Here is a 15,733-nt window from a genome sequence, read left to right as displayed (position 1 = left end):
TGTTGTTAAGTGAATCTGGCTTGCCCATTGGCTTTGCTTGTCAGAAGGTCACAAAAGGTGATCACGTGATCCCCAGAGACACTGCAATCATCATAAATATGAACCAGTTGCCAAGCATCGGAATTGTGGTCATGTGACCCTGGAAATGCTGCAAAGCTCATAAATGTGAAAAACAGTTATAAGTCACTTTTTTCACTGCTGTTGTAACTTTGAATGATAATAAATGAATTCTTGTAAGTCAAAGGCTAACCTGTACAGAAATCAGGCATGTAATAAACGATGCTTTCAAGGAGAGGTAACATACGAATCAGCAATAGGAATTGCAAAGCTCATGTCCTTTAACAATATTTTGTTTCTTCTCGCTGTGTTTCTTTCCATCTCCCTTTCTGCAGTTGTAATGTCTTGATTTGTTCTAGATTTCTTGTTTGGCTTTTTTTGGTATTTCTGTCACACGCTCTTGTTTTGTTATCTAACTTCTCAAAACTTCTCGCAGCCATGGGGGCATCCCCTAAGTGCCATTGTAGCATCTTGTGAGAATTCATAACTACAACAAAGGACATCAGATTTGTAACTAATACAAATTATTATCTACTCTCACTTACCGCAGAAGCTTTCTGAGGCTGCTTCCTTGTTCAAATGATCAAGAGATAAATTCTGACAAGTGAGGGATTGTAGCAGAGGAGCATATTTTGATTATCATTCAGTGTTTCAAGGTTGTTGATGGGTTTGTTTGTTTTTTTGGTTTTTTTTTTGCAAAAGCTCATAATTATTTTTGTGAACGGGGTTAAAAAAATGAGAAAATAAACACTGCTAGGTTTTATATGTAAATGTTTTGTTTCCATTATATTTTTTCATATCACTGTTAGTAATGTTCAGATAGTGCTGCAATTCAGTGTTTATATTTAACTGCAATTAAGAAGAAAATATAAACATTTTTAAAAACTATGGAAAGATGAAGCAGAAAGGAGCTCAAGATCTGTAACCATTGCTAAGTTCCAGACTTTTCAGGTGCTTTTATGAGAAGCCAAAAATATTACAATATGATCACAAAGAATGTTAATTAGCAGTCCACTCCTGAAACACATATTCTTGATTAGCCCATTGAAACCCAGTATCTTCTCCTCTGTTCTCTCCTTAGTTTAAAAAAAATGATTTGGGATGGGTTTTTTTTTTAAAGGCTATCACAATCACAGTTTCAAATAAAGCTTCATTCTATCCAATGTGGTAAGATGTGAATTTCTTTGATTAAGCAAACAAATCTCCAGCCTGCCTTCAGTTTTTTCACAAGTTTTACTGTATTTTTAAAATATACTGTGCAATCTTAGTGTAGAAATAGACTTATGTTAATGTCTCAGAACCTTTAGTTTCTTCCATATTTTTGAAAATGTTTCATTTTTTTAAAAAAAATTCTCAATGATAGACACCAGAGATAACTTTTTTCTTCTTTTTTGACCTTTTGTCTTATAGTATGTAATCTCTTGTATCTGCACTCGGTGACTATGGAAACCCTCACTGGCAAAGCTGCAGTTCAGAAAGCTGTATCCTCCACTTTGGAACAAGAGATATTGCCGACACCCACCATTGTCCACTTCAAAGTTACTGCCATAGGAATAACTTTGACTGATATCCAGAGAAAGTAAGAAAGATGCCCTGAGGGCAGGGAGCCATTTTCTATAGCCAATTCCATCAGGATAAATCTTCAAATGGAAAAGATGGCATATTTTTAAAAAATGTGTAGGAAAAAAGTAGATATACTTTTGTGTGGTGGTGCGATGGCTCAGATGTTAAAGACCCTGAGCTGGTCAACTGGAAAACTAACAACCTGGGTTTGAGACCTGAGCGCCATGCAATGGGGTGAGCTCCCATTACTCATCCCATCTCCTGCCCACCTAGCAGTTCAAAGGCATGCAAATACAAGTAGATAAATAGGTACCACTTTGGTGGGAAGGTAGCATTGTTCTGTGTGCCTTGATGTATACCGTATTTATCGGCGTATAACACGCACAGGCGTATAACACGCATCTTCATTTTAAGAGGGAAATTTCACCCCCACTCCCACCCGCGCGCGCGCTTCAATCCACAGTGTCCCATTCTGCCTGCCTGCCTGCCTGCCTTAGTTTCTGGTTGTTTGGGAGCAGCTTCGGCTGAGAATAATAACTATTCGCCTCTTTACTCAGCCGCTGTTCCGATTCAACCATTAACGAAGGCAGGCAGGCAGGCAGAACGAGCACTGCGGGCGGGCGGGCGGGCGGGCGGACGGGGTGGGGGAGAAACGGGCGCGGCGACAGGAAAAACTCCCGCTTCTTTTGAAGCAGTTTCTTCCTGTGCTGGTGGAGGAGCGAGAGAGCGACTGAGAGAGCTGACCCAGAGAGAAGGACAGGCTTCGGTTTCTTCCTCCTCCCCTTCTTTCATTTGTGTCCTTGATCCCCGATCCCAGCAGCATTCACCGAAGGCTTCTAACATTATATCGGCGTATAACACGCATACATCATTTGCCCTATTTTCAGGGGGAAAAAGTGCGTGTTATACGCCGATAAATACGGTAATTGTGCTGGCCACATGATCATGGAAATGTCTTCAGACAACACTGGCTACCTCAGCTAAGAAATGAAGAGGAGCACCAGCACCTAGAGTCAGACATAATTGGACAGGGGAAACCTTTACCTTTTCCTTTACTTTTGTGTATTTTCCACTGTGAAATGGCCAGGTTAGTCCATTGCATCCAAAACATTAGGTGGAAAGCTGCTCCTTTATAATTCCAGCTCCTATCACAATATAAATAAAGTTTTGGGGACTGATTCACATACCACATTAACTTAAATGTGATTTGTTTACTTTAGTGCAGCATGTGAGCCCAGCCATTATCTGTTTTCACGTTGCATATGAAATAGGCCACTATGAATTATTTAGCAATTCATAACTTAAAATTTTTGGCTTGGCAGTATGTTTGAACACAACGTCTGCCTGAGTCAGTGATCAACTTTATGTGTCATGCTATTATGGCATTTTGGATTTGGTTTAACTTATACAGACTACAGTCTTGAATAAAGAAATTAGTCATGTTTTATTTCTATTGAAATCAATGGGACAATTCATCATAAATAAATAATAAGCTATTTATTTTATTTCAGTGAATTAAATCATGAGTCATTCACACTGAATCCAGCACAGTCTGATAAGCAGAAAAAAAAATTCCTATGAAATAACAAACACTTTGAACAACTTAATCTCCTTTATCTTAAAGCTAGATTAAGATGATTGGTGTTATATCCCATGATTTCACAATGGAGCTAAATTACACAACTGGAGCTAAATTACAACAATTAAGGTTGCTGTTTTATAAGTCCATACCTGGATTATTACACGTATATGACACTTTAAATTAAGTGAGATTGTTGAGGTAGAGTTAAGTATTGTTTTTATTGAATTCATTCATTGATTTATTATTTTCAGCATGTAATTTTCTCTTATCTTCTTAACTAATTGCATACATTTTTAATATGTGCATCCAATATAATATTCAGAGGTCATATCAGCCCTTAGCCTGAAAAGCATTGACTGGGGTCATTTCACTATTAGATGGCATGATAGTTCTTACAAGTGGGAATACAAACATGTTCTATATTCTTTGAATCTCTTCATTACTTTCTACACACACAAACATCCCTTTGCTACAGGATCTTTTTCAGACGGCACTATCCATTGGCTACCATCAGTTTCTGTGACATGGATCCTGAAAATCGAAAGTGAGTACTCTTCAGCTTAAATCTTATAGCAAGTATTGAAGGTTGAACCAATTTTCAGGCTATTTTAAGACATATTCTCAAAGGAATTTCAAGATATTATACACAAGAAAAACTAAGGACAAGGAACAAAGAATGACGTTTAATCATTGCCATACCCTGAGCTGTAGCAAGCCCTTATAAAAAGAAAAACCCTTCACCAGAAGGGAAATTATAAAATGGATTGCATAATGCAGCCCATTCATGTCCTTATTTCATGTTATATGCACTTATTTAATTGTATGCAAAAATAAAAATGATTTCAGTCTTGGGAAGCTGCTGAGCTGCTAATTTATTATTCCCTTGAAAGGCCTTCTCCTCATACGGCTAATATCCAGGGATTAAGATGTAAGGGAAATCAAAAGTTCTCACAAATACTGAAATATAGGTAGTCCTCAACTTACAACCATAATTGAGTCCAAAATTTCTGTTGTTAAGTGAGACATTTATTAGGTGAGTTTTGCCACATTTTATGACCTTTTTTGCCACAATTGTTAAGTAAATCACTGTAGTTGATAAATGTTAAGTTATCTCACTTCCCCATTGACTTTGCTGGTAAGAAGGTCACAAAAGGTAATTGTGTCATAAATATGAACCAGCTGCCAAGCATCTGAATTTTGATTACATGATCATGGGAATGTAGCAAAGGTTGTAACTGAGAAAAACGGTTATGTCACTTTTTTAGTGCCGGTGTAACTTTGAACATTCACTAAATGAACTGTTGTAAGTCGAGGACTACCTGTAATTTTGTAAAAATTTTATTATTCAAATATTTACTTATTTATAATTTTTATTAAAATTTTTGAATAAAAGATAAAAACTAGCAAGAACTACTATCAAGTAAAGAAAAAAGGAAAATAGGAAAAAAGATAAAGCAAAAAGAAATAGAAAGTAGAGCTTCAGATTTTCTTTGCAACAAATACAAGTACATTTTTACTCTATGATAATAAAAAAGAAAGTTTTTTTATATTATCTATTTTTTCTAATCCTCAAAGCCATAAATTATAAGTTCATTTTTTTCTGCTTCATGCAAAAAAAAAACCTATAAGGGTTTGTTACCAACAATAAACCTAGTTTTCTTAGACTATACAAACACAGGCCAGCAACAAACTCCATAAAGCTGGATACTTTTTTTTAATGACTTGTTTTTTGTGGGTGTCAAATATACTGCAGCCAATCCAGTGTTTGATTCTATTGTTGAACCCAGAAAACAGCAGTAAAGATACTGATTCTGGAGTACTGTAAAAGCTTCAGAATGTTGAAGAATCTTTAGGTCCCCATGATTTTTTCCCTCCTGTTTTGTTTTAGTTATGTATGTAAAATATTTTATCAAAGGTAGTTCTTTTCTTCCCACACATATATGGTCTTTGGAAGGATAATGATATTATCTGTTATTTTTAAGTGGGACTATTTCCCAGCAACCCACTTTATCGTTTGCCCGCACCTGGAAATAGTTCCCAATGAATTGTTTTGTCAACATAACAACAGAACTGAGGCCTTAATGGCATGTCTGGAACTCAAGCAATATGGTGTAGCTTTAAAAGGGGTTTTTTTTCTACAGTAAATCTCTGGGTGCTTGTCGCTTGATAAAAACAAGTGTCTGAGTAATAATGAAATATAATTGCAAGTCCTTAGTGAATTGGAATCTACTTTCTGGAAAAAAGAGAAATTTAATAGGTATTATTCACTGTTTTGGGGAAGAGATCTATAGTAATGGCATGAATCAAAGCATGAAACTTAATTGTAGTTGGGTTGGATCATAGTAGAATGATGGGGAAGAAAAAAGCTACAGCAAGTACATTATGGCAGTTCTATTCAAAAGCAACAAGATTAGTAACTATATTTTATTGCCAAGATGGCAGTAATGAGCAACATTGCCTGTATGAGATACACATCAGTGGCATTTGCTAATCCAAAATAGTACATTTAAATCAAACCCTTTAAAAATTTCAAACAAAGAAAATAGTTTCAATGATTTGGTAATAATATTATCTGCATTCTTCAATAACTGACTAAACCCATGTCTATGGAAATTCTCAGTCACCTAGGACATGGTTGTCCCAAATGTGCTTTTTCAAGAGGCAACTGGATTTTCTGGTTTTTATTTCGCTTCTTGTCCAAAAAGATTCTTCAGCTCTGATGGTGGGCAATGGAAGGATTTATGCTGCTTGCAGACAGCTGGTCGTTTGCATTCTTTAAGCAAGTTGTTAAGGTCAGCTGCAGTCACCTGAGTGGTACAAATGGGTGTGGAGCCTTCTTGGAACTGTTTCGTAGATTGGAGATAGATGATGTCGTATCTCACCCCCTCTGTTGAGAAAGGGCTGTTCAGTTTTGACATAGATGGCCTCTTTGACCCCTCTGTCAAACCATCTGTCCTCTCTGTGGACTTTGCTGTCTTCAAAAGAGTGGCCTGTGTCTTTTAAATGCAGATGACCTGCTGAATCTAGTCCTGAAGGAGAACAAACAGATCAGGACTAGATTCAGCAGGCTATCTGCATTTAAAAAAACTAACAAAGCTTTTTAGATGAAAAGTGAAACATTTTAAAGAAAAAAAAACAGACAGTCCAGTTGCCTCTTGCCTTTGGGATGACTGAACCCATCGTATCAATTTCAGCTTGAAGAGGTTTATATGAAAGAAACTTAAATCATTATCTACTCCAGATTCTCTTTTTGTGAGTTACAGTAAAAAAAAAAAAAAACTGAATGCTGAGAGGGGTTAAAAAGCTACTCTGAATATGCATTTATTTTTTTAATGCAACGTAACATCAAAATTGCAGGGAAAAGGTCAAAATGTACAGAACAGAATTGTCTCAGTATGAATGTATGATTTTTTTAAAAAAGTTCAAAACCTGGAAATATCACCTATGTTTCTCCTTATTCCATTTCTTTTCACCAAGCTTCAGCAACAGAAGCTAAGCTTTTATTCTTATATAAATTTAATTGTTTCTTTGAAGTCACATTAAGAAAATGGTATGAGTTCATGTTTATTAAATTTAATATCTCTTTTTCATTTTAAGGTGGCAAAAGTTTTCCAAAACTTCAAGGTAAGTTATATGAATGGTATAAATCAAAAGTGGTGGCCTTGACTGCACAATCAAAGCCCATTCCCTTTTTTATATATTGCAGATGTAAGGCAGATTAGATAAGGGAGTGGGTCTTTGCTTGTATAGACATAGCTACTGACTTAACTTTTTTTACTCATATCCTTTCCACAGTCTTTCCTGTATTAGATGTTAGTCAGGGGTTTCTTTAAGGTATTGGCCAAGCAAAGGTTAAAAAGAAAAAAAAACAATTCCACAAATAGAGTTTAAAGGCATTGAAGTTGTCTAAATGCCTTGTTGAATCAATATCTAGATTCTAATAATGTTTACTACTTAAATATAAATTCCATTAATTTCAAAGGAGTTGCTTGTACGTACTTGATTAACATCACATCTCACATCCCATTTTGTACTTATACTTTCAATTAATTTTGGGTCTAAGCTTTAATCTTTATTGTTGCACTCTGATGCTTCTTAAATGACTTACATGATGAATCAATGAAAGGAAAGAGGAAAATTGAGTGCATAAGATCAGTGAGTCAGTTTGGGTATTGCCTCTTCCTATTCCTTAGAAATTTCAAGCCCAGGCTAGATGCTATTTGAACAAAGGATTAAAATGCCTTTCATAGCATCCGGCCCCTCCTGTAGAATACCAGAAGCTAAATGCATGATGTAAAAGAAAAATAGTGCAATATAAAACCTTCTCCACAGTCTTATCAAAGCCGTTTCATCATCATTAGTCATGACTATAAAATGGTAAATCTGTTATTTTAAACACTGCTTCCTGTCTGTCTTCCACCATAGGATCTTTGGTGTTGTTTCTAAGATCCCAGCTGATTCCGAGAATATTTGCCACCTCTTTGCAGAATATGATGCTGTGCATCCAGCTTCTCACGTAGTTGACTTTATCCAGAAACTTCTTGATTTCTAAGGCTGCCACACTACTGAAATGTCTGTTTCTAGCAAATTCTTTGCCTTGTGCAGTGTGCCAAACAATGTTACCTCTTCAAGCTGCTGGGTTGTATTTTGAGGCTGTGGATTGGTTTTCATCAATAGAATAGAATAGAATACTTTATTGGCGAAGTGTGATTGGACACACAAGGAATTTGTCTTGGTGTAAATACTCTCAGTATACATAAAGAAAAGGTACATTTGTTAAGAATCAAGAATCATAACGTACAACACTTAATGATAGTCATAGGGTACAATCAACAATCAAATCATACTAGGAAACAGTCAATATAAATAGTAAGGATACAAGCAACAAAGTTACACTCCTACAATCGCAAGTGGGAGGGGATGGGAGGGGATGAGTGATGAGAAGATTAATAGTAATAGTAGTGCACACTTTGTAAATAGTTGAACAGTGTTGAGGGAATTATTTGTTTAGCAGAGTGATGGCTTTCGGGGGAAAACTGTTCTTGTGCTCTTGTTCTGGTGTGCAGTGCTCTATAGCGTCATTTTGAGGGAAGGAGTTGAAACAGTTTATGTCCGGGATGTGAGGGGTCTGTAAATATTTTCACAGCCCTCTTTTTGACTCGTGCAATATACAGTTCCTCAATGGAAGGCAGGTGGATAGTAATTTTTTTTTTCTGCAGTCCTAATTATCCTCTGAAGTCTTTGTCTGTCCTGTTGGGTTGCAGAACCAAACCAGACAGTTATAGAGGTGCAGATGATAGACTCGATAATTCCTCTGTAGAACTGAATCAGCAGCTCCTTGGGCAGTTTGAGCTTTCTGAGTTGGCGCAGAATGAACATTATTTGTTGTGCTTTATATAGAATACCAATTAAGATTGTTGGTATCAATCTTCATATTCTCCAGACAAAAAAATAATTGCTGGCAGGGGATTGATCAATGTGAAACAATAATCAGGCTATTTAATATCTTCTCCCTCTGTTACAATAGAATAGAGAACAACAGAGAACCAGAAGCATGCTCTGTCCTATCTGCAGATAGACTAGCATTATATTTTCTGATCTTCTGTTTTCTCAAAAACCTATCAGTCTTATTGGAAAGGATACTTTTTACAATTGATGTTGCTTTTTTTGGTAATAACTCAAGTACTGGGAATAAGATTGCTGATAATGATGTAATAGATTATTGACACCATTTCAATGCCTTTTTTATATACAGTATATTATGTTTCATTTCTTCATTTATTGTAATGGCCAGTGGGGCAGTCCAATAAACTAAATTTGCAAGCTACTTTGTGCTGAAATAAAATTGAAATGTAACAAACATGTAACTTTACCCTTAAAAAATCCAAAGCAGGAATCTGTCATGGCAATACCTACTCTGACTTTGTCGTTAATGAATGAAACAACTCTTCAAGCTTGTTTCCCTACTTTGTAAGGAAGTCTTTAAATACCCAAGGTTTCAACATCCTTTTTGTTGTTGTTTTGTCATCAGAAAGTTATTTCCATCATTATACAAAAATACTCAGCCTTTTCTTATTGCTTCAGTTTTTGGTGTTTTTCACATATACTCCCTTTTACATGGCCATTGGTCTCAGTAATGAATTAGAGAATTATAAGCAAATAGGATGCAATGAAAGAATTAAGTATTAAGAAAAGCATGAATGTAGAGTTTATCACTTCTTTCCATCCTGATTGGAACTTGCTATAATTGATTTACATCAGGCAAAGCATCTTCATGAGTTAGACTCCAAAAGTCAATAATCACCAGCTAATATAGGAGTTGGTCCAGTATAGGTAGTCCTCAACTTACAACAGTTGACCATTTAGTGACCATTTGAAGTTACAACAGCATTGAAAAAGTGACTTATGACCATTTTTCACACTTACAACCATTGCAGCATCCCCATGGTCACGTGATCAAAATTCAGTCATTTGGCAAGTGACTCATACTTCTGACAGCATCTTGGGATCATGGGATCCCTTTTTGTGACCTCTTCACAACCAAAGTCAATGGGGAAGGTAGATTCCACTTAACAACCTGTGCTACTAGGTTAATGACTGCAGTAATTCACATAACAGCAGTGGGGGGAAATGGGGCAAAACTCACTTAACAAATGTCTCACAGCATAAATCTTCGGCTCAATTGTGATCGTAAGTCGAGGACTACCTATGTATTGATTGAAAAAGTGGCATGAGGTTAAGAAAAGCTGTCCTATAGGAGACTTTTTACAACTTGCGGATATTGTATGATTGCCATTAGAGGCTCAAGCATTTCTGGGGCTTGGAGCACTTTTTAACTCTTAAGCTAATACACTGTGTATGAATTACTTCAATAAAGAGCTGACTAGGGTCACATTTAGTTCTATATTTAGTTCATAAAGGTGCAAGAGGCCATCCTGATCAGTGTGAGAATTGAAATTAAAATATCCCAAACAGAGAGCTGTCTAGCTGCCAATAAAGGAAAGCCTGCTTCTTTTTACTGTCAAACTATTCTTGTCCTTAAAAAGCTTTTTTCAATACTGAATAAGACTGACTTCCTGTCACTGAAATCCAGTCTTCCATATCCTGCTTAAATGGGGGTTTTGCTCAATAACCCACAAGTGGCAAAGTTGACAAATCATACAAACACCAAGCATAATTCAGGAACCTTTCTGACTGGGTTCTCACAGGCATTAAGCCAGGGGCAAGCAATCTTTTTGAGTTGGGGGTTATATTTAAACCTAACCCAAAATTACTGTACAGGAAAGTGATTTGTTCAGAAAAGGTTGCCTCAATGGTTGTGGCCAGTCAAAGTGTGGCCAGCTTTCTACTCTGGTAAGCCATAGTTATCAATCAGAATACAGCTGGAAGGGACCTTAGAGGTCTTCTAGTCCAGCTTCCTGCTCAAGCAGGAAACCGTACACCATTTCAGATAAGTGACTGTCCAGTGTCTTTTTTAAAATCTCCAGTGATGAAGCATCCACAACTTCTGAAGGCAAGCTGATCCACTGGTTAATTGTCCTCACAGTTAGGAAGTTTCTCTTTAATACCAGATTGCTTCTCTCCTTGATTAGTTTCCATCCATTGTTTCTTCTCCTGCCCTCAGGTGCTTTGGAAAATAAATTGATCCCCTCCTCTTCATGCAGCCTCTCAAATGCTGGAATGTCTTTCTTTTCTCTAGACTAGCCAAACCCTGCAATGTTCTTCATATGTTTTTATCTCCAGATCTTTAATCATCTTGCTCTTGTTTGCACTTTTTCTAAAGTCTCAATATCTTTTTTGTAATGTGACCAAAACTGCATGCAGTATTCCTGACATGGCCTTAGTAAGGCTTTGTAAAGTAGTACTAATACTTCAGATGATTTTGATTCTATGCCTCTTTTATACAACCAAGGATTGTATTAGCTTTTTCAGCGGCTGCCATACACTCCTGGCTCATATTTAAGTGATCATCCACTAGGACTCCAAGGCTAAATAACCTCAAATTGAGTTAAATTAAAATTGAGAATAAACTCAACTCTGTTGAAGTCCACTCAGAAGATCTTTCCGATTTCAAAAACATGACAACTGGAGCAATGGGAGAGGTGGTGAATGCCTTTTCCTGCTTTGCTTGTTTCCCAATTATAGGATGTACTTTTTTATGAATTGTGCTTGACCATCAGTTCTCTCTGACTTTAGAAGATCATTAATATCTTTGGCCAAAACCTATTAATTACATTGACTCTTGCTTCATTGAATTAAGGAAAATAAATTTACAAATGCAAGGTAAAGTTAAGGAAAGCATATTACGGTTGCGCATGAGGTATGATGGCTTCAATGAACCATGTTCAGCTCAGTTTAGATTAATTTCTGATCATGCACCTGCCATCTTAACTTTTCCATGACCACCACCATGCAAATGCCCTCCATGGCTGCTCCTGAAGTCTTTAGAAGACTCCTTTCATTCAAACCACAGTAGCTCTGATGCCGCCCAGCTCAATTATTTTTATGCCCAGTTCATACTGCTTCAGGTGACAAAATGTCATGGTCTAGGACAAATGGAGGAAGGAGAGCCTCTTTCCATATATGTCTGAGATTTTTATGGAGGGCTTCTTCTGAACACCACTGCATGCTCAAGTAGTACAGTAGCTTCTTTAGGAGGAGAGAACTTTTCATTGATCACCTTGTGCTCCTTTTTCTCAGCTGTAAAACATGCTCTACAAGAAATGTCTGCTATCTCAATTTTGTTATCTTTGGGGTACTAGGCAAATTCCCTTTTTATCCTCTAAGACAGAGTTGCCAAATTCGCATCATCATGGCAGTGTCACATGATGTATCGGGACTTTTTCCCTCTTTGCTAAATCAGGTGTGGCCAGCATGTGACACATCCGGCCTGTGAGCCACGAGTTTGACAGCCCTGCTCTAAGACGTCATCTTGTTCTGATGTTGCATATCTCCCTCATATATTAGGATTTTTCTGGTGGTGCTTGTTTTAATCTCTGCTGATTTTAAATTGCTTTGTTAAATTGATTTATTATTTCACTTTATGCATAGGGGATGTGTTTGTGTTTCATTATGCATTGCCCTTAATGAAAGCCAGGATTTTTTTTTAAAATAAACTGAATAAATACATTTTTCCCTCGAGCCCAACTGCCAGTGACTTCATGAACTCGTCAGTGTTGTTTCCTTGGCACCAATATGAAAGTCATTTGTTTCTTCTGGGAAAATAAACAAATATATGAACCAATAAAGTATTCAGAATGAGCTATAATTTTCTGAGTTTCCTGTTATGCTTTTCTGTTTTGTATGTTTTATCAGCCCATCTGGAGTTAGTTTGTCAGCTATCAATAAAATGAAGACTTCTTTATATTACAAAAATCCTTCTAAAACTATTCTTTAACTGCTTAGAAGCTGCAACACATAAATTGAAAATGGAACAGGACATGCCTTAATTTTATGTCCTATAAACCAGCTTGGCTGGGTTACATTTCCTGAGCGGATTTCATCCATTTGTGTCCTGAAGTCAGATGCAATTAACTCTTTGTTACTAGTCAATAAACTTCATTGAAAGTGGCAATAATTTAATGAGAAGGAAGGAATTGTTTCCTTGCTTCATTGATGACAAAAATTTTATAGAGTAACAAGTTAATAAAATTTCAGCCACAAAGGAAGGACATATGCTTATATAAAACTGCTCTGATAACTCCATAGCTTTTTCTTCTTTCCTTTATTAAAGCTATTGATTTAGAATTAGATCACAACTTCCTGCTAAGAAACTAAATTTATTACTCTTGTGCTGCAGAGGGTGCCAATGAGTTAGATTTCTGCTCTAACCTCCTTTTACTCGCTAGGCAGAACATTTAACAGGGATTTAAGTTTCTGCTAAATGCAGTCCGGTTTTGATTAAAATAATATCTCTTGCTAATGTTCAAGTTTGCTATTTTTTTCCTGGCAGATTACAATCTATTTCTCTGAGGAAACCTGGAAAGCCATTAACAAAGCTCTGCTTTTTAATTTACTTGCATTTATGATAACTCCACCTCATTAAAACACATTTATAATGGTAAAAGAGAGCTATGAAGAGATGAGGTGGATATCCCGGATATCAATAAAATCAATTTTCTAGATTGGCTCTTTTCCCTGACTTCCATTTTGGTCTTTTTTATGACTTGAATTAGAATTCCTTTTTCTTGACCCTTCTTCCAAATTTGCAGAAGAAGGGAATTATCATCTATATTCAGGTTTCAGTGAAATTCAGCCACAAAGGAAGGAGACATGTTTATATAAAACTGCTCTAATCTTAGTTCAATTTAGAAATAACTACTCATAAATTGAGAACTATAAAACAGATATATAGTAGTATATACATATACATATACATATACATATACATATACATATACATATACATATACATATACATACATACATACATACATACATATATATATATATATATATATATATATATATATATATATAGAGAGAGAGAGAGAGAGAGAGAGAGAGAGAGAGAGAGAGACTGATCCAAGTTCTATTGATAATGGCTGGATAATGTTTTTTCAAAATACTCCAAGAACATCATAAGCACTATTATAGTAATCTTCCCTAAAATAGAAACAAGGGTAGATGTAGAACTGTATTCACCCCATTACAGATATTTTGCAGAACTGGCCAGTAGAAATGCTGTTATGCCCAACCTAAATGAAACTCCTAGAAATCCTCAGAGAACAATAGTTGGCCATTGTCAAGAATTCTGGAAACAGAGGACAATTTTTCTAAAAGGTGCCCAGGGAAGGGGAAAATAGCATAAAGGTTTACTTAAAGGTTTCTTCCTCATACAGGAAGTCCTTGATTTACAACAGTTCATTTAGTGTCCGTTCAAAGTTACAACTGAAAAAGTGACTTATGGCCATTGTTCACACTTAACAGTCACTGCAGCAGTCCCATGGTCATATGATCAAAATTCAGACATGACAACTGACTCATATTTATGACAGTTGCAATGTCCCAGGGTCATGGGATCCCCTTTTGCCACAAGCAAAATCAATGGGGAAGCCAGATTCATATAACAACTGTGTTATTAACTTAACAACTGCAGTGATTCACTTAACATCTGTGTCAAGAAAGGTCATAAATGGTGCAAAATTAATTTAACAAATGTCTCACTCAGTAACAGAAATTTTGGACTCAGCTGTGGTCATAAGTCAAGGACTATCTGTTTCGTGTTAAATGCAGACTAAAGATATCTTATCAACATCCCAGCCCACTATGAAGGTGATATACTTAAGAATTTGGTAGTTCCAGTTTCCCTCAGTCATCGGGCAAGTCTTGCCCTTTGAACAATGAATGATACCTTTACTGTGATGTGTTGGTTACGTGGTCAAGGGTTCCTTTCTGCCAATTTCCATTAGCCACCTGAAGCTAAAAAAAATACAACCCCTTCATATCTTTCCCAGGATTGTTCTGATTTTAGCAGTGCTGGAATCCAGGTCGTTCAAGCTCTTTTCCTCTATCAAATAGCCATCTCTTCCCACTTTTCTTACAGCCAAATCCCCAGGCTGCAAGAGCTCTGAGGTACAGGATTCATTTGAAAGGAAGCTTTGCGATCACCTTATAAGCAACTGTGTCCTCTTTGCGGATGACGTAACACTATGCAACACCACTGACAATGCTACTGTTCTTCAAAGCGACCTTGATTATGTGTCTGAATGGTCAAACAATTAGCAACTCCAAATCTCAACCAACAAATGCTCAGTCTACACATTGGTAAAAAAAAAATCAGTACACCAAATACAAACTAGGCGGATATGACCTCATTGATGATCCTCATTCTGTCAAGGACCTTGGAGTTCTTATATCAAATGACCTAAGCACCAGAGCTCACTGTAACAGCATTGCCAAAAAGCTATTAAGAGTTGTAAATCTAATCTTACGAAGCTTCTCCTCCAGAAATATCAAATTGCTAACTAGAACATACAAAACTTTTGCTAAAATACAGCTCTTCAGTCTGGAATCCGCACTGTATATTAGACATTAATACAATTGAGAGAGTCCAGAAATATTTCACTAGAAGAGTACTACACTCTTCTGCTCTCAACAGAATACCCTATATCAGTGGTCGCCAACCAGTGGGCCAGGGACCACTGGTGGTCCGTGAGAAAATTTTGGTGGTCCATAGAGAAATGTCACCCCCAAAGCATCCCCCAAAGCAATTAATCCAGGCTGTGTGGAAACACAAGGCTGTGCTGCCCACATGGCCCACGGGAACACAAGGCTTGCGTCACTTGCATTGTGAACAACACAAGGTAGTGAGGGGAAGGGGGAAAGGGTGGAGGGGAGGAATTTGCCCCATTTGGCCCACATGCCTTGCCTGGCCACCCGGCTGCTTTTTTCCGCTTCTTTCTTCTTCTGCTTTTGGCTGCATGCAAGGAATGCAGCAAAAGTCTTTCTTTCTTTCCCCCAAACTCTGCCAGAAATGAGTCTTTGGGATCCTGCAAGGCATCCTGCTCCAAGAGGCTGTACCGGCATGAC

The 15,733-nt window shown here is 36.9% G+C and overlaps 1 protein-coding gene across 2 annotated transcripts in view; it reads left to right on the top strand.

Annotated features, from left to right (window-relative positions):
- The window catches only part of TNS4 (tensin 4), a 41,110-nt gene extending 28,640 nt beyond the window's left edge, over positions 1-12,470 (top strand). For both annotated transcript variants that reach the window (XM_087947983.1, XM_087947981.1), the window contains exons 10-13: positions 1,468-1,636; positions 3,678-3,746; positions 6,800-6,826; positions 7,628-12,470. In XM_087947983.1, coding sequence (XP_087804109.1) covers positions 1,468-1,636; positions 3,678-3,746; positions 6,800-6,826; positions 7,628-7,754 — 392 coding nt within the window. In that variant the 3' untranslated portion in view covers positions 7,755-12,470. The remainder of the gene's footprint in view (positions 1-1,467; positions 1,637-3,677; positions 3,747-6,799; positions 6,827-7,627) is intronic.
- The last annotated feature ends 3,263 nt before the right edge of the window (positions 12,471-15,733 follow it).

This window comes from Notechis scutatus, chromosome Z (assembly GCF_049901735.1).
Source record: "Notechis scutatus isolate UNSWTSFEM ecotype Mainland chromosome Z, rNotScu1.2, whole genome shotgun sequence".
In the NCBI taxonomy this organism is placed as follows: domain Eukaryota; kingdom Metazoa; phylum Chordata; class Lepidosauria; order Squamata; family Elapidae; genus Notechis; species Notechis scutatus.
Note: the sequence above shows the minus strand (reverse complement) of the source record. Positions and strands in the feature narration are given on the sequence as shown.